Source organism: Ursus maritimus, unplaced genomic scaffold (genome assembly GCF_017311325.1).
Source record: "Ursus maritimus isolate PB19 unplaced genomic scaffold, ASM1731132v1 scaffold_1, whole genome shotgun sequence".
Lineage (NCBI taxonomy): Eukaryota > Metazoa > Chordata > Mammalia > Carnivora > Ursidae > Ursus > Ursus maritimus.
In genome coordinates, this window is record NW_024423343.1 from 100,524,621 (window position 1) to 100,543,843 (window position 19,223).

A 19,223-nucleotide genomic window follows, 5' to 3' on the forward strand; every position below is an offset into this window, starting at 1 on the left:
AGGACCCCCGCGACGTCCGTAGCGTAGGGCCCGGTGGACGCGGCGGCGGTGGCTGGTGTTGCGACTGACGGCGCTGGTGGTCTCTGTAACGCTTTTCTGCGGCCACACTCGCCGCACTGGCTGATTGTTGTGCAGCCGGCGCCATGTCTGTGAGCGAGATCTTCGTGGAGCTGCAGGGCTTTTTGGCTGCCGAGCAGGACATCCGAGAGGCGAGCCCCCTCTCTTCCCCTCCCCTTTCCTTGCTTGCTGGGCCACATCGCTCGGCCCTCCTTGTTGCTCTGTCTCGAGCGGTGGGGAAGCCTCCGGGGGTGGGTTGCTACCCCACTTGTTTCAGCTTAGGGCATGTTCCTCCCCCACCTGAGATTCTGCTACCTTGTCTTGATTCTCTGTGTTCGAGTCTTGGCTCCTCAGTATCGCCAACCTGGTTTGAGTGTCAGTCTTCCTCCTTGTCGGCGCTTGTGTCTGTCGAAAGCTCAGTTAGCGCTTGGGACTCTAGACAACACGCATCTCACGTGTTTGTTGTTGTTGGCTTAAAAGCACATGTGGCCTCTTCTCTTTAAAGCTCCTATGGGCTCTTATTCCACATAGAATAATAATTCAGACTCTACTGTGGCCCACAGGTGTCTCCTCCCCTTACCCCATCTCATTTTGCGCTATCTTCCGTTGTGTATTATGTTCAGTTTACTTCCCTTTCGTTTCTCTAGTTCGCAGATAGTTTCTTGTCTCAGGACTTCTACATGTGCTGTCCGCTTTTCCTGGAATTCGCATCTTTCCTTTCTTTTCCTGATTATCTTGTATTCATATCCTTGATCTCACAGTCCGTATGATCCTTTCTCTGTCGTGTTTTTTGTAGCGCATTCACATTAAAAAAATTTGTGCGATCCGTATTTTTTAAACGCCTCCCTCCCGCCATTATGCTCTAGACTGTGAGATGCAAAGGACTGTCTAGTTGGGTACCCAGTATTTACACAATGCTTCGCACATAAGTATGCTCAGTGAACATTTGTAAGATGATTGAATAATACCCAGTGTTTGTATTGCATTGCGTTCTTTTTACAAATTACATTGAGATACTTTATCTCTTTTAATATTTATAGTGTTTCAGTGGGATATTTGGGTTGGGTGGCGATTATCTTTTGAAGGCTCCATGAGGAATCTCAGCCTTTTTTAGTAACCACCTGAAGCTCTCAGAGAGGAAAGAAGTGGCAAAGTCAGGATTCAAACCTGGATATTTTCTGCACTGGTTCATCCTTGTAAAGATTGTCAGAGTTTTGAATGTGTGTGAAGGTGTCATAGATATTTAATCTATGCTATCAGGTATATTTGCTTTGAGGTTCTGATAATAATTATGTTGAGTTTATCTATTACTTTGATTTTTAATCTCTCTAGGAAATCCGAAAAGTTGTACAGAGTTTAGAACAAACAGCTCGAGAGATCTTAACTCTACTGCAAGGGGTCCATCAGGGTGCTGGTTTTCAGGACAGTAAGTTCTTTTGATTTTGAAGGATTTTTTAAATCCAATTTATCAGTCATTTAAGAGAGTTATTTAAAGAGTTAATTTAAAGAGTTAATTTCCATTTAGAAAATATTTCACATCTTTGTCATTTTATTAAGAACAATGTCCCTCATGTTCTGTGGTGAGTAAAAATTGGAGAAGTAGGTGAGTTGAGCATTTTATATGTTTACAGAATTCTGTGGGTTATGGTTGATCTTCCACTTTCATGTAGTAACGTGATAATGTAATTATAATGTGGTAGTTGTAATTGTTTTGTAGCTCTGTTGTGTATCTAACTTTTATTCGGCTCTCTTGCTTTTAAACCCAATCTTTCATTCATTGAATGTGGTTTAATATGCATTTGTAGATAAGAAATGGCCAGTGTAAAATGTTCCTAATGTGTTTACAGTCAGCCTCTTGAATGGAAATCAGATATAAGTTTAAACATGGAACCTTCATTGTAAGATGTAGCCAGCACGACTGAAAGAGTTGAAATATATTTTCAGTCAGAGAGTGATATATTGTAATGTACAAGTGTCAGAGGCAAGTCATTTTTCTCAGTGATATGGAGTTGGTCAGTCAGATTGAGAATACTTGATAAAGCTTCTTTTTGACCAAATATGGGAGCTATGGTCAATTTTAGGTGTCTTTTAAGGACTGACTAGGAATAGCAGCTGGTACATGGCCCTTTAGGGATGACATTATTTAGGACAGCTTACTGACTTGTCCGCTAAAGTATTCCCTTTCAGCAAATTTTTGTCTATTTTTCATTGTTAGTAAATCAGTAGGAAACTAGAAATGAAATTTTGAGAGCCAGGTTGAAAAGTAGAGATGCATACCCTGCATTTGGTCATAAGATTTTTTTTTTAAAGTTGATTTATTTCCAGATAGACTGCATAGATTATTAAGGAAGAGCTGTATTTGAAATTTGATAAATCTTTCATTATTATTATGTTTATCTTTTTGTGATCAGTTCCAAAGAGGTGTTTGAAAGCTCGAGAACATTTTGGTACAGTAAAAACACATCTAACATCTTTGAAGACCAAGTTCCCTGCTGAACAGTATTACAGGTTTGTAAGAAAAATAGCATTATTTTATAATGTTAAGTAAAAGTAAAGGCAGGAAAAAATTGTATGTACTGAATGATTGCTTGGAACTAGGTAAAAACTTCTCTATGTAAAAGAATCAATGAAAAAGAGTCAAACTATTAATAGTGGTGGTATTTTAATGGTGACAAATTTGGTGATTTTATTTTTTTCCTCCCTCTTGAGAATTTTCCTAAGAAACATGTATCATTTATGCAATGAAAAAGGAATGAAAATGAAAAGATTTGTTGTATGAAGATCAAGTAAAGAATATATTTAAGTTACTGTGAAATTGGGTGAACTGTATCTATGCTGTTAAAGTTGTGGGATTAGATGGCAGTGTATAAATGGATTGAGTGTTACCTCAGAGTTTGAATTTTACTGCCAAGTACATATTTAGTTAATATTTTATGCTGTGTTTTGTTGAATCTATAGCACCATTAATTTTAAGAGTCACCATTATTTTATGTACCACTAGGGAAGAAAATTTGCCCATCATAATTGTGAAATTTATAGATTTAAAATGCATGCTAATTTCACAGATGTTAAACTGGAAAAAACTGCATTTGGGTATTGATGAAATATGGTGAAGAAGAACCTAAAATCTTGGGTTTGTTTTCCTAGTGAAAAACATGTTTCCTAATGTAAAAGATGTTCCGTTAAGACACATGTCGGCAAAAAACAACATGTGTGTGGGAAGCAGATAATGTAACTTTACAGGATAATTTAAGGCAGGGGTTGGCAAGCTACCTGTGCCCTGCTGCCTCTGGAAGCTAAGAACTGCTTATATTTTAAAGGGTTGTTAAAAACAAACCAAAGAACCCCCCCCCCCCCGCAAAAAAAAACCAAACCCTAAACCAGATAAGAATATGTGACGGAGACTGGATGTGGTTCACAAAGCCTATAATATTACTGTCGGACCCTTTACAGGAAAAGTTTGCTGACGCCTGCTGTAGGGTAATAACGGGTGTGTAGAGACGTTACACAATAGAATTGACAGGATCTTGAGAGATCATGTAGTTTGGAGGTCACACAGAGGTTGACCTGTGGGTGATTTGGCCCTTAGGGGGTTTTGTTTGACTTGTATTGAAAATTATTTTTGAATTTGCCATATTTGAAATTCAGAAGCATAGCATTAATGTTTGGGGTTGTAAAGTTTCCTGTTCTTTTTTTTGGGCTTCTAGCTCAGTTTAACTGCATTATCCTGAAAGTTTAAGTGTGTTGGTTTAGTGATTGCAGTTGGTAGTTATTTCTTATATGTGTGAATCAGGATTTTCTTGATATGCAGCACTCAAATCAGAATGTGAGAGTAAGTTAGGTGTTGAGGCTCATGTGCAGTTGCAGTTCTCATCAATCCGTACTGGCCAATTTTAATTTTTCTCAGAGCAGCATCATTGTTCTTACTGATCAAACTTCTGAAATACAGTTGTTCTTGTCATCCCTAATCTTAAATTGTAAATATTTTTATATTCATTAAAATTTTTATATTCATTCATGTTTCTCGTTTATTAAACTTCTCATAAGTAATTGTTATAAATTCGAACTTGTGAAACTTATACTGACTCCGTCTGATATATTTAAGTGTCATATTGTTCTTACACATTTTATATTTTGGGGTTTCACATAGATTTGGTTTGAAAAAGCGTTCTGTTTCTAAAATGTTTGACTGCGATTGTACTAAACTTATCTCTTTTAAGGCCCCTAATCCCTCAGCCTAAATGAGCTTCTATCCACGCAGATTTCACGAGCACTGGAGGTTTGTGTTGCAGCGTTTGGTCTTCTTGGCAGCATTTGTTGTGTACTTGGAATCAGAAACACTAGTGACTCGAGAAGCGGTTACAGAAATTCTTGGCAGTAAGTGTCTTCATTAGCGTTGGTCTGCAGAGTCAGGCATGGTAGCTTAATTTTTGGTTGGGGGGAGCTGTTGCTTGTACTTCCTATTTGTTAAATGAGAACTAAATGGGAAACTAATGACTTGGAAACAAAAAGTAAAAATATGTGGTGGCTTGTTTTTTGTTCTCGAGTGTTTCTTTTAGTTTGTAAAATTTGGTTTTTAAAAAATCTGGGGCACAGAAAGTTAAAAGAAAAGTACAGTGAACACCTGTTTACACGCCTGCTTGTTATTATTTTGCTAGATCTTTCGGTCTTTTCACTTTGTGTGCATGTGTGTGTGTTTGTGTGCATGTGTGGACCATGTGAAAGCCACTTGCAGTAGCACGGCTTCTCCTTTAGATGCTGTGGCCTGCATTGTCCAAAAACAAAGATATTCTCTGATACAACTAGGTAATTTTCTTGTTGGTGTTACTTTTTGAGAGAAGAATGAAAGGAAAAATTGCAGGCTAAAGAGCTCAAAAATCCGCAATGAGGCCTAGTTGCCAAAAGTATGAACCCATTAAAAACCATAATTGTAAAAGATTTTCTTTCTTTTCCTTTTGTTGAGAGAAATTATATGTGTGCATATATATTTGTATATGTAGTATTTTATGTTTTTATGTTCAGGTTCCGTTCACATCATGACTTTATTTTTACTTTGGTATATTTTTTTAGTTGAGCCAGATCGGGAGAAAGGATTTCATCTGGATGTAGAAGATTATCTCTCAGGAGTTCTCATTCTTGCCAGTGAATTGGTAAGAAGCTTAGTGATTTGCCATTTGCTTTTTTTTTTTTGGTGATTATTTTTAAGTAGGCTCCGTGCCTGCCGTGGGGCTTGAGCTCACGACCCTAAGACCAGGAGTCACAGGCTCCACCAACTGAGCCAGCCAGGAGCCTCTGCCGTTTGCTTTTTTGATCTTCCCACTTCACTGTCAGTTTTTAAAATGGGTACAAAACTTGAGGAAGTCTTTTCTAAGCCCCCTTTCGACCACCAATTCATCATTGTGCTCTATGTGTGTTATGTTTTGCTAGTCATCAGAGAAAGGTCAGTTCAAACAGTGAGCTGGCTGTGCATACTTACCAATGTGTGATTTTTAAAAGATGGTAATACTTCTTCCTTTCGAAATATTGGCAAGATGTATATATTCCTAGTAACTGTGTTAATACTTGTACTTGCTTTGGAGGACGATTTAACTGTATAGCTATATATTATTTTTACCTATATTCTCTTAATGTCTCTCTGGAGAAATTGTCCTATGAAGAGAATTCTAAAGAACAAAAGACTGCTATGAAGGTGTTTACTGTAGCCTTTGTTCATATTGATGAAAACATGTAGACAGAGAACTCCCAACAGAGAGAGAATGATTTCTTAAGACATGAAGTAACTTTGTAATATTAAACAATTGTGAAAATGCACGAAACACAGTGTGAAAAAGTTGTGTGGCTTTGAGGGCTTTTAGTTGTGACTGGGAGGAAGATGTGCTAAAGAGTCCTGTTGTGACATATCCGCGTTTGCCTTCCCTCCTGTAGTCGAGGCTGTCTGTCAACAGTGTGACTGCTGGAGACTACTCCCGGCCCCTCCACATCTCCACCTTCATCAATGAGTTGGATTCCGGCTTCCGCCTTCTCAACCTGAAAAACGACTCCCTGAGGAAGCGCTATGACGGCTTGAAGTATGATGTGAAGAAAGTGGAGGAGGTGGTCTATGATCTCTCCATCCGGGGCTTCAATAAGGAGACGGCGGCGGCTTGTGCAGAGAAATAGGAGGCTCTCCTCGTGCCTGGCCCTGCTGACCTCAGTGGTTGCCGGTGAGGGTGAGCCCAGTGCCTCTCAAGGTAGTTAGGATTGCCCCGTTGCTAAACACCGCGCTTTATTTTCTTAACCAGTGTGTGGTGTAAGTGTCAAAATTGAAACACTTTTTTGGGGGTAAAAAAGATAGCCTTTACAAGGACAGATTTTCTTTGTTGTTCCAGTGAATTTGCTCTGTAATTCTGTGTATTTCAGTTCTGTCAAAAAGTGTAAATGTCAGTGTCTTGGTAAAGTCCTTTTCTTGCTTACCCTGATGCTGTTGATGTACTGATTGAGGAGTTTATTGTCTTGTGTTTCTTCCAAAAGTGATCCTTGGTGTTTTCTATATCCCAGTTAGCCATCCATACCCAGGTGTAGCCTGGGTACAGTATAAAATAGGTAAAATTAAAAAGGATGGTTGCCAAGCAAAGGACAACTTATTTTATATTTCCCTTCCTTATTTTAAGCCTCATGAGTAAATCAGATATTGAATTTTTTTGCAAGGGAGTTACAGCCCCAGGGTCTCTCTCACTGCCATCAAAATATAAAAGATGAAATTGCGAAGTCAAGTTCAATAGATTATTTTGGGATGTTTTTGTATTAGGGGATTGAGTAACATCTTATCATTTAGCTCTATTTACCAGGTGGAGAGTAGGGCTTAGTGTTTTACAACACCTCTGTTTTCTGATGTTGCCTTAACATTCTGCTCTTGCAGCAACGTAAAAATCGTTTTCACACACATCTTGAACTAACACTTCATATAATATATTTTTAAGCTATGAAACCTTTTTCCTGGCAGCCAGCTAGACCGTCTGGTCTGAGACTGTAAAACCACCCAGTCAAGTTAATTAGCAATACCCTGACTGGTATGTTCGGAGAGAAAAAGTGCTGTGCTTTGTCTGGAAAAAAGAGAAAACCTTGGTATAAAAAAGAAGATCCACTGATTTGGTAATGTTTTTTAGAGTAAGCAATTTTAGGTTGTTGGCAGCTATTCCAATAGTCAGGTTTTAGACTTACAGTTTTGGGCAAGTTACATAAACCTTGTTGGCACCCACCTCCCCCTCCTTGTTTTCAGGTCGTGCTAAGAATACTTGCCATGTAATTTTTGTGGTTGAATTGAAATTATTTAAAATGGTGACTTAACCCACAGTGTTTTGGAGCTCACTGAAAGGAAGGTGCTAGTGTTTCCAGAATAATAGGAAGTATTTAGAAGTATCATCCTCTCATGTCTGATACCAGTCTTTCTGTTTGAGCAGTAGAAGATTGGGCAATGCTGTCAGAGCCGTGATCAGGCCAAGCTAAGGACTGACCAAATTTTCCATCCTGAGGAAAGAAGTAGAAACAAAGCATAAATTGCTATACATTTTTGGATTTTAGAACAAATTTCTTGACCGCTGTTTCTGCAGGATAGTTTGTAGAAAGAAGAAAGGTGTTCAGGTCTTTGAAGTGCCTGGGGCGGTCATCTAAAATGTGCAGTAATAGCGCTGCCTGGGTTGAGCATAAAAGGCTTCTAACTACATGATCAGACATTTGCAGTAAGTTTGTAATAGTTTTATTCTCTGTGGAGAATAAATTCTAAAGGTGTTTTGAGGCTGAAGAAGACCAGGGGTGATAAGCACATACTGCTGTGTAACAGTTAAAATTATCAAAAGACACCAACCATTCAGAGTTAAATTGAAAGTATTGTAATTGAACGTATTGAAAAGCCTCGGCTCTGGTTTTAGTACACCAGAATTGTTCTTTTCAATTTTAGAGAATTGAGGAGCTTAGAGAAAGTAGAGATGAATTAGTGGATGTTTTCTTTATAAATTTATTTATAAGAAGAGAACCCATAAATACTTCAGAACATTTGCCCTGTCTTAAACTTGAATAATAATATTGGTAATGCTTAAGAGAATTTAATAAAGAACGAAAGCTTCTTTGGCAGTGTTTCGAGTCCTTTACTTAAAGAAGTGGCTGAAGAGATGAGGTGATCTGCAGGATGCCACTGGCATAGTTCATAACATGTGCTGCGAAATCATGGCTTTCTTGGTTCTTGGTCTGGACTGGGCTGTACTCCTCAGGTCATTGTGTGCCTGACACCAAACCTGAAACAATTTGTTTTTTTAGTATTCACCGTAATAAACATTAAACAAATAAAACACCCCTCTCCTCCAAACAAAAGCAACAAACATTTAAAGGGGGGGGGTGAAATTGACTGAACTGGTGGTTTGAATGAGCAGGGGGTGAGGGAGAGGAGAAAAGGGAGTGTAGCTTAAATGTCAGGTTTCTGGTCTGGAAGACTAAGTCGAGTCAGATGCTGTCAGCTCAAGTAGGGTGTGGAGGATGTGTTGGGCTCATGATGCTTGTAGAGCATGAGGTGGAGGTGGCCAGCAGGACGTTGGGTGTGAGGGGAGCCTAGCCAGCCTGGGATAGCTTTAGGTAGTGTTAGTGTGTATGTGGTAGATGGGTCAGGAGAGTGGGTGAGATCGTCCTGGAGAGCATGTAGAATGAGAACAGTAACGAGGTGAGGACAAAACCCTGATTCACAGCAGGGTCTAGTGAGTTAGGCAGAGGAAGAGACCATGAGGAAATGGAGAAGGGGTTACAGAGACTGACGGAGAGCAGTGAGAGTAGCTTGTCACAGAAGCCAGAGGAATAAAGAGGGGCTTAGAAGGCTTTTTAGAGGTAAAAGATTTAAAATGCATACTTTCGCAGTTTGAGAGCCTTGTGACTTCGTCAGGCGAGGCTAGGTTATGCTTTGCTAGCAACCCCCAAAACTCCTGGGCACAGTACAGAGTTAATTTCTTATACTGTATCTCTTGTAGGTTAGCTGGGGGATCTGTTCCACGTTGTCCTCATGTAGCTGACAGAGGAGCCAGCCACTGGACCGTTGCTAGTTGCTGTGGGAGAGGGAATCAGTTGTGGAGGGTCGTACACAAACACATGTTCTGGTTTCCAAGTGACCTGTCACTTCCTCTCACAGTTCATTGATTAGAACTGGGTACTTTGCCCTGCTAAACACCAAGGGGGCTAGGAAGTGAAATCCCACCTTGAGGGATGGGAATCGGCAGATGGAGGGTCAGACAAACTAAATGTTGAAAGTTGTGGGCAATGTGTAGTTCTTTTGGTTAAGTGAGTAGTAGTATTTCTGGTCACACATAAACTTCACTGGGCTTGGGAGGAAGAGTTGCTGTCCCAGGGCCTCTCTTAACCTGTTGGATGACAAGAGGGTGGAGCCATCTGTAGTTGTCCCCTCTGCTGTGGAACGTTGTTTCCTGTTTGAAAGAGATTTCTCTAGTGTGTGCATTTGCATCGGTTCGTGTATGAGTGTTTTAAGCCAACATTCAGTGAGCTCTTGCATGTTCTAAGGGCTGGGCTAAACCTTTTATCCAGACCATCTGATTGCATCCCCGTGTAACTGTGAGGTAGCTGTCGCTGTTTTCCCATTGTAGACCGGATGCAGGCTTAAAGAGGGCAGTCCACTTGCCCTGAGTTCACAGTTATGAAGCGGAGGAGCTGTGATTCTAACACACTCCGCCTCTGCATCTGCATACACCGTTTCTTCAGTGATGCTTTTGGTGGCCTTGCTCTGTAGCCTGACTTGGCAGAACCCAAATCCACCAGTAGTGACGAACACAGTGTATGTGTAGCTTTGGGTTAGGGGCAGTTTGTGTTAAAAATTGGCATAAAAAATGAGTGGGAAACTAGGTCTGTGCCCTCAAGATGTTTAGGGTCTAGTTGCAGGGGAGAGGGTGGTGAGAAAGAGACAAAACAGGTAAGAGATTAAATAGTCACCCAGTATTTGAGTGCCTGCTATAATTTTTTGGAATTTTTAACAGCTTCATTGAAGTACATTTTACAAATAAAGTTGACTCAAATCAAGTGATTTAATTTATAAAGTGCAACAATCATCATCTATCAATTTTAGAATATTTTTTATCATCCAGAAAGATCCCAGCCCCAGGCTACCACTAATCTACTTTGTTTTCATAAATTTACCTTTTCAGGATATTTCATATAATGAAATCGTATAATATGTGGTCTTCTGTGTCTCACCTTTAGCATAATGTTTTTAAGGTTTATCCATGCCACAGCATGTGTTGGTCGTTTGTTCCTTATTCCTGAGTGGTATTCCTTTGTATGGGTATTCCACATTGAACCACTCACCAGATGAAGAAGGTTTAAGTTTCATAATGTTGCTTTGAGCGTCCTTGGGCGAGTCTGTGGTATGAGTGCGTTTTTCTTTTGCATAGATACCTAGGAGTCTGGTAAAAATGGTGATTTTATGTTTAGCTTTTGAGGAGACCATCAACCTGTTTTCCCTTCAGCAATCTGTGAGTTCCTTACTACGAGTTAAAATTCAAGTCAGTACTAGACAAGATGTTATACAACGTCACTGCTAAATGATTTGTGAACAGTTGCTATAGGAATTTAGGTATAGTCTGAACCGGTTCATGAAAGAGGTAGGATTTAGATAAGCGTGGAACTAAGAGGAGAGCATTTCTGGGGGGACAGAATTGAAACCAGAGCAGAAATGGTAGAGGTGTACCTTGGAAATATCGTGGATTCAGTTCCAGACCAGTGCAATAAAGCGGGTATTGCAGTAAAGCAAGTCAAATGAATTTTTTTCCAGTGCCTATAAAAATTACGTTTATGCTGTCCTATAGTCTGTTGTCTGCAATAGTATTATGTCTAAAAAATACATACCTTAATTAAAAAGTACTTTATTGCTAAAAATGCTATCCTCTGAGCTTTCAGTGGGTTCTGATCATTATCACAGATCACCATAACAAATATGAAAAAGTTTGAAATACTGTGAGAATTACCAAAACGTGACAGACAGGAAATGAGCAGATGCCATTGGGAAAATGGGGCCGACAGATTTGCTCGACATGGGGTTGCCACAAACCTTCAGTATCTGCGCAGTGCAGTGAGACGAGGTACGCCTGTGTTAACTGAACAGGGATGGGATGTCCCACACTTGATTGCAGGAGACAGTCTGGTGATGTCGTACTGTTAGGTTTAGAAAAGCCTGAATTGAGAGGTTAAGGAGTTTGGACTTTGAATGATAGGTGTTGGGGGGCTGTATGGTTTTTTCCTTTTTTTTTTTTTTTTTTTTGAAGTGGGGAGGGAGCAACTTTGGAGTCGGACAGCCGCAGTTTGGAATCCTGGCTGTCATGTTAACCAATAAAAAAGACCAAAGGCAGGGAGACCTGTGAGGAGGCGCTTGTTGTCTCTGAGGTTGTAAAGGTCAGCTTGGGTGGCTGGTGGTGGGCCTGACCGGATGCAGGTACAGTACGTAGAGGAGGAAGGAGTCAACTTGGAGTCGGGGGTGGGGGCGGGGGAATGCCGTGGACTGAACTGTGTGTGTCGCTTCACATTCATACAGTGAGGCCTAATCCCCAGTTAGATGTTGGACGTGGGGCCTGTGGGAGGTGATTGGGTCACGAGGGTGGAGCCCTCATGAATGGGATCAGTGCCTGGAAAGGGACTCAGAGCTTCCTCATGCCTCCACCACAGGAGGACAGAACCAGGAGTCATGGTCTGTGAGCCAGGAAGTGGGCCCTCAGCAGTCACCGAATCAGCTGACCCCCTGATGGACTTGGTCACGGATCTGTTGTTTAAGCCATCCAGTCGGTGGTGGTTTTGTTATAACTGCCTGAACGGACTAAGACAAGGGAAGAGCAATTGAGGAGAATCCGAGATGGCTGAGCTGAATACTGAATTCCTACACACGTAGGAAAGCGGGAGCTAGTTTCTGGAGGAAGATGAGAAGGTCAGTTTGGCAGGTGTTGAGTTTGCTGTGATGGGCAGGTGTTGCACCAGTGGCTGTACTTTTCGGAGTAGAATTTAGGGCCCTAAGTGGAGCTGAGGGAGTCCTTGAGATTGGGTAGAGTGGATCTGTGGCTCTGGTTGGGGAGGAGCTTCTGGAGGCAGGGAGAGGTCTGGACGATAATCAGGCCAGAGAGCCCCTGGAAGGGGTTGAAGACAATGAGGGGAAGATGGGAGAGGCATAAGCCAGAGGCTCTTGTCATTCTCTCTAGGTCAGGTCTGTTCCAAGCAGGAGCCAGCACCTCTCCCATTGCCATAGAAATCCTTTACTTACTTACCATAAAGACTTAAAGGCTTTTGACCGAAGGAAAATAAATCTATAAAAATATGTAGAACCCCCAGAGAAGAAAGTTGGTCTTGTTAGTTACTTTGTGATTTTTTTTTCCTTATTTACCCTGTTTCTTAAATCAGTTACTCATGATCATCTGGTGTCATTTAATATTAATTAACATTTACCCACAGCCATCTGCTCTGGCTGGAGTTCTGCGTTCATCCATTTCAGCTGTGTGTTTCAGTGACAGGATGCTGGCCTTGCTCTCCGGATGTACCAGCTGGACCTGCCAGCAAGACCAGTTCGGAAGTCAGGAGGGGACTTCAGCTTCCTTTGCCACGTCCCTGTTGTCAAACCTTCCACTGATGAACTTTTTGCTCACCCTGGCAATTGAAGTGAATCCAGAGCATTTTTCTCAGGAGATACAAAGGGCAGGGTGTTTGTTTTTGCTTTCTGGGGGAAGACTGCAAGATTGTTTTAATCATTAAGGGGTCGTTTGGGGAGCAGAGTCCGTGGATTGGCCCTTCTACTTTGATAAGACACTAGTTTATTAGACCTGGAACTGACACAACTAAGATAAAGACCCATAATCATTTTTAAAAAAGACCAACATCAGTAAACTTTAAGGCTTCTTTTCTTTGCATCAAGAAGTTAATTTTTAAATCCCCAAGAGGAAGAACAAAGGCTCAGAGGGATGGCCCTAGGTTCTCTTCTTCAGCTGTGGCTAGCAGAACTTGGCCGTCAGTCTCTTGGGGACTAGTCTTGGGGGTGGGCATTAGTAGGGAACAACATGAGTCCAACAGGGTTGGGTGGCTTAGTGAGGCTTTCCATGCCCCACCTACCATCCCACCTGTCACAGGACAAGGACAGAACTTCATCTTGTTTTTGTTTTTTTTTAGAGAGGGAAGAGGGGGAGAGGCAGAGGGTGAGGGAGACAGAGAGAATCTAAGCAGGCTCCATGCCCAGTGCAGAACCCTGTGTGGGGTTCAATCTCCCAACTCTGAGATCGTGAGCGGAAATCAAGAGTCAGACACTTTGCTGAGTGAACCACCCAGGCACCCCATGACTTCATCTTATCTAACGAAACTGGCCAAATGGGCGCCTGGGTTGTTGGACTGTGTTCTGCCTTGTGTCATCAAACAGCTCTAGCCTTTCCTTAAACTGAAAACAGCCTGGAAATCTGAATATTTCCAAAATACTCTCACCGAGGAAAACAAAAGGAAGTAGGAGCTGACTGCAGAAGAACTTTGATTTGATCCCCGTGTATTTTATACTCATTGGAAGGAAGGAATAAGTGATGCCATCTAGTGTTCAGTCAGAGGTACGACAGGGGTTGTGGGGACACTGTGGGGAATATGTAAACGTGCATACCATTGCTTGATGACCCATTTTATACAGTTTTCTCTGTAGACTTGTGTTACTTTTGGGATTACAAAAGATTTAAGTAAACATTGTAGTAAGTTCGGAAATGACAAACTCTTAAAGGTGCCTATACATTTTTTGCATTGTCGTCTATCCTGAATATACTATTGACTTTAAAAACTTTGGAGGTATTTGTGGATTCTGCTGTTAGCTGTTGATTGGAAGTACTGTCCTTTAGCTCATGGCTGTGTGAATGTCTGTTCATTGTCCTAAGCTCCTTTCACAGAGGTACAGATGGCTGTCTTCTCCCCAGGCTCCGTGGAGATGCTCCGGTTCCATGGTCCAGCTTCTGCTTTCCTTCAGCAGCACCTTTTACATGGCTGGCATCAAAACTAACATGCTATAATTGGATTTTATAATTTTGTAATTGGGTCTTATCATTTCCTGTGAAGTTCAAAAATAATTTTTGTCACCTTCTGCCTTGTCAGAGTGTTTTTACATTTCATCACAGCCTCTGACTTGCGAAGCTGACCTGTTCTGTGTGACAACTCGGGAGGCCTGGACAGATGGAGGAGGAAGTGTTCTCAGGGGTTTCCCTTTTTTCTTCCTTAGCCTGTCTTCTCTGGGCTGCCATCTTGCACTCAAGCTGATGCGCTTGTGCTCTAGCCTTGAATTCTGATCACCACTTGGTGCTGCTTTGGAAAACAACCTGGCAGTTCCTCAAAAAATTAAACCTAGAGGTACCATAAGACCGAGCGTTTCCATGACTAATATATATCCTTGAGAGCTGAAAAGTCTCCGTACGAGTCTATACAGAGACCTGCACATGAATATTCATAGCAGCGTTATTCATAATGGCCTAAGAGTGGAGACCATCTCACCGTCCATCAGCTAGTGAATGGGTAACAAAATGAGGTATTTCCCCACAATGGAAGGTTATTAGGCAATAAGGAATGAAGTACAGATATGTGCCACAGCATGGATGAACCACGAAAACATAGGTGACAGAGGCCAGTCACAAAAGACCACATGCCATATGATTCCATTTACATGAAAGTCCAGACTAGCGAAGTCTGTGGTGACAGAAACGTTAGCGGTTGCCATGGGACAGGGGGAGGGAGAGCGGGAAGTGACTGCTAATGGGTATGGCGTTCCTCTCTGGCGAGATGAACCTGTTCTGGAAGCAGTGGTGATGGTTGTACAACCTTGTGAATATACTAAATAGCAGTGAACCGTACTCATTAAAGGGATGAGTTTTGTAGTATGCAAATTATGTCTTAATAAAAAGCCAGAACTGATCTTGCCATTTATCTTCGCCAATTGCTGCGTGTGGTTTCTGTCGGTGGCGCTGTGGGGAGGGGGGCACCAAATGCCGGGCGCTGTGCAGGGGGCTCACATGAAATATTCCATTTAATCTGCCCAGCAGCATGTGTGTTGGCCATTTGTCTCCGCTTAGGGAGAAACTGCAGTTTGGAGCACAGGGGGGCCCTGCTTGCTGTCCTCCAGCCCGTCTGTGGTTCCCACCCAGCTCAAGCCTGACTGGCCCCAAGCTCTTCTCATACGTTCTGCCTCCGGGCAGCCAACTTTGGCTCTTCTCCCTTGTCTCTCCACCTGCTTCTGAGTAGAGTTCATTTCCTCCGTGCCTCTTGAGCATTTTTTCTACTGTCTACACCACGTTCCTAGATCAGAAGGCCGTCACTTATTCCCAGGCCTGTTCCAAGAGCCTGTTAGTCTCCTGTCTTCCAAACTGTCATTCCTCGAATCTACCCAGTACCCTCAACATTGTGAAGTCTGAGTCTTCAAGTCTGATCACTTGCCTGCTCTGAAACAATGGCTGCCTGTGTCCCGGTGGATTGAGGGCACACTCCTTAGGCTGGCATCCGAGGGTTTAGACAGTGGTGCTCCCTGCCTGTTTGCCCACTCCTCCCTGCACATCCGGGAACACTACTCACTGCTTCTGGGAGCACGGCCACGGCGGGTTGGAATCCACAAAGGCTCTGCTGGCCACTCAGGAGAGAAGCGTACCTTGACAACTCAACGGGGCAACATTCGGAGGCCTTTAGGGTTCCTCAGCCTGTGTGAGGAACAGAAGAGCAGTGACTTTCAACTGGGGGCAGTTTTGTCCCTTAGGGGACTTCTGCAATGTCTGGAAACATTAAAAAAAATTTTTTTTTTGGTTTAATCAACACAACGTGGGGAAAGGACTACTGGCATCTAGTGGGCAGAAGCCAGGGATACTGCTAACCATCCCGTCACGCACGGGACAGCCCACAGCAAAGAATTCTCAAGTCCTAAATGTCAGCAGCACCAGGGTTGAGAAACTAATGAGCTAAAGCAAATGATTTTACTGTTGAAATGCAGTAAAGAATAAATGAAAATACGAAGTGATTTCAGATGTGTAATAAAGATTCTTGCATATTGGCAAATGCAACACAGGAAGGCCACGGGGAGATGTGGGGCTCAGAGGTGAGTTTGGACACCAGCTAAGCACGTGATGCTCGTTTCCAGGCCCCTCCCCCAGCGCCGGGGTGCCCGACCCTTCACTGCATCATAGCTTGTAATGCATTGAGTTAGATTGTGTTGTACTCGCCCGTGGCCTTGTCGGCCTTCTCCGCTAGATCTGAGTTCTTCAGGGGCAGGCTTGCCGTCTTGCTCGGCATTGAATGCCAGGCTCTTGCGCTAGCGCCCGGCACGTAACAAAGCTCAACAGGTATTGTGAGATCGAATGGAATGGGTGAAGCGCGTAATTCAAATTTTATCTCAGCAAAGGGAAAAAGTGTTATGTTTGCGGACTTTTTTTAGCCTTTGGAGAAAAGATAAAACAGAATGCTAACCCCTCGGATGTCCAGAACCCTTCTGTAGGCCTCTCTGTACGCGCAGAGAACAGAGTATCACAGCGGTCTGGCATCTTGCCTCTCTCCTCTGAGCCTCGTGTATCGTGCTGCAGTTAGAGTGGGCTGTTGCCTCCGGAGGAAAGTGGGTAGGAAGGGCTGCAGAGGAGACCCTAGAAAGGACTGAAGGATCCAGTACCCTCAGGAAACAGGGGTGGCAGATTCAGATCAGGGGTTGTGGCCATTCCAGTGTCTAGATGGGGGTCAACCATGGCCCCACACTAGAGACATTGGGAAAGACGTACTGTATATACTGGGGAGAGTCTTGGAGACAAGAATTGGGGTGAGGATCAATGTTCAGATCTCTGCTTTTATATATTTATGTGTATTTACGTACATATATATTTACATATATATGTATACGTGTACATGTCGGACTTTTTATATATATTGGACAGCTTGGAGCTGTCTTTGTTCCCATTAATTGAGGAACCGATAGGAAAGATCCACATAAATTCTGTAATGCAGATTATTGCTATCTTTTGGCACATTGGGGTGGCTTTCTTCCTGGGTATATCTTGCAGGTTGTACATCTGATCACTCCTTATGATTAGTTAGAAACCTTTACTTGCAAGAATTATAAACGATTAAAAAAAGAATTTATTGGAAAGATATGGAACAGTCTGTAGAAGCTATTCAAAATCTTATGGACTGCACTTCTTTTTTTAATTGTGGTTATAAGGTATATAACAAAATTTACCATTTTAACCATTTTTAAATGTACAGTTCTGTGGGATTAAATACATTTACATTGTTGTACAACCATAACCATCATCCCTTTCCAGAACTTCACCATCTTCCCAGCTGAAACTCTGTACCCATTAACTCCCCCGTGTCCCCTCTCCCCAGCTTCTGGTACCCACCATTCTACTTTATGTTTCTATGAAGTTGACTATTCTAGGTCCCTCATGTGAGTGAAATCATACAACAGACAGTGATTATTGGCTTATCTATTGCTTTTAGAAAAAGCCTTTCTTTTTTTTTTTTTAAGATTTTATTTATTTATTTGACAGAGATAGAGACAGCCAGCGAGAGAGGGAACACAAGCAGGGGGAGTGGGAGAGGAAGAAGCAGGCCCATAGCAGAGAAGCCCGATGTGGGGCTCGATCCCACAACGCTGGGATCACGCCCTGAGCCGAAGGCAGACGCTTAACCGCTGTGCCACCCAGGCGCCCCTAGAAAAAGCCTTTCTCTTCCCAACGTTAAAAAACAGTAGAGGGTCACTAGTAAGTTAAAAAATATGAGAACCTGTAATAAATAAAATGAAAATCTTATTTCAACCAATGAAAAAAACATTGTTAAAATTTTAGTTTATAGGGGCGCCTGGGTGGCTCAGTCGTTAAGCATCTGCCTTCGGCTCAGGTCATGATCCCAGGGTCCTGGGATCGAGCCCCGCATCGGGCTCCCTGCTCAGCGGGAAGCCTGCTTCTCCCTCCCCCAGTCCGCCTGCTTGTGTTCCCTCTCTTGCTGTATCTCTCTCTGTCAAATAAATAAAATCTTGTAAAAAAATCTTTTTTAGTTTATAGTCTTCTGATTTTGTTCTACATCTTTATAAAGAGTCATATTGGAACTCCACACAAAGTTTCCAGTTTTCCATTGTTACAAATAATAGTGTTATGAACATCTGTGTACAGTCTTTGGATTGCATCCCTGAGATTATTTCCTGAGGATAGAATTCTAGGTCATATTTTTGGACTAAGATTATAAATAGTTTTAAGACTCTGGATAAGAACATAATTTCAAATTGTTTTCCAGAAATGTCCCAGTGTATGCTTTCCCAGTGTATGTGAAAGTGGCTGTCTCACCACATTGTCACTAGTGTAGCTTATTTTTTGTTTGAAAATTTTGCCTAGGGTCGCCTGAGTGGCTCAGTTGGTCAAACATCTGCCTTCAGCTCAGGTCATGATCTTGGAGTCCTGGGATCAAGTCCCGCATCCAGCTCCCTTTCCCTCTGCCTCTCTTTCCGCTGGTGTGCACACTCTCCCTCTCTCTCGTGCTCATTCTTCCTCTCTCTCTCAAATAAAAAAATAAACATTTTGCCCACTTTAACCAATTTATCTTGTTACCATTTTGTCTTTTCCTTAATACCAACATCTAAAAATATCCACTTTTAATATTTGTGTGGTTCTAAATTTTACAGAAAATAGCATCATATTCTACATTCTCTCTTGTAAATTGCTTCGTTTAAATTTGGAAATATAGCGTAAATCTTGGTTTCAGTATATTTTTTTTGTATCGACGTTATTATTTTAAAAATTTCATTAGTTCAAAAAACTACATCAATAGTATGCTCATTATAAAAACCCAAAAAATTCAAGAGTATGAACATTAAAAATAATTATACTTTAATGACATTTTAAATGCAATTGTAAATATATAAGCTTCATATTTGTCAATTTCAACAACATCTGTTCATAGTATACGTTTTATTTGCAGTTTACTTTTTGTATCAACATTTTATCAGTCAACATGTCAGGGCATATGGATTTGTCTCATTTTTTTCTTTTTTTTAAAGGTCTATTTATCTTAGAGCATGTGAGCGAGCAAGTGGGGGGAGGGGCAGATGGAGAGGGAGATAGACAATCCTCAAGCGGACTCCCCACTGAGCGGGGAGCCTGATGCAGGCTGATCCCAGGACCCTGAGA

At 42.0% G+C, this 19,223-nt stretch overlaps 1 protein-coding gene across 2 annotated transcripts; it reads left to right on the forward strand.

The window, feature by feature from the left end:
• Positions 1 to 8,159, forward strand: TSN (translin). Of its 2 annotated transcripts, XM_008686100.2 has the most exons (6): positions 6 to 209; positions 1,390 to 1,483; positions 2,469 to 2,565; positions 4,319 to 4,434; positions 5,128 to 5,207; positions 5,983 to 8,159. In XM_008686100.2, the coding sequence occupies exons 1-6, from the start codon at positions 144 to 146 to the stop codon at positions 6,214 to 6,216; spliced, it is 687 nt and encodes a 228-aa protein (XP_008684322.2). In that variant the 5' UTR covers positions 6 to 143; the 3' UTR covers positions 6,217 to 8,159. The 2 variants fall into 2 exon arrangements, with proteins under 2 accessions (XP_008684323.2, XP_008684322.2); XM_008686101.2 differs by lacking the exon at positions 5,128 to 5,207 and having other exon boundaries at positions 1 to 209; positions 5,983 to 6,200.
• Positions 8,160 to 19,223: the final 11,064 nt, after the last annotated feature.

Coding starts and splice junctions, on each gene's coding strand:
- TSN (XM_008686100.2), top strand. CDS start 144: ATGTCTGTGAGCGAGATCTTCGTGGAGCTGCAGGGCTTTTTGGCTGCC. Junction 1,484..2,468: donor GGGTGCTGGTTTTCAGGACA/GTAAGTTCTTTT, acceptor TTTTGTGATCAG/TTCCAAAGAGGTGTTTGAAA. Junction 2,566..4,318: donor CCTGCTGAACAGTATTACAG/GTTTGTAAGAAA, acceptor CTATCCACGCAG/ATTTCACGAGCACTGGAGGT.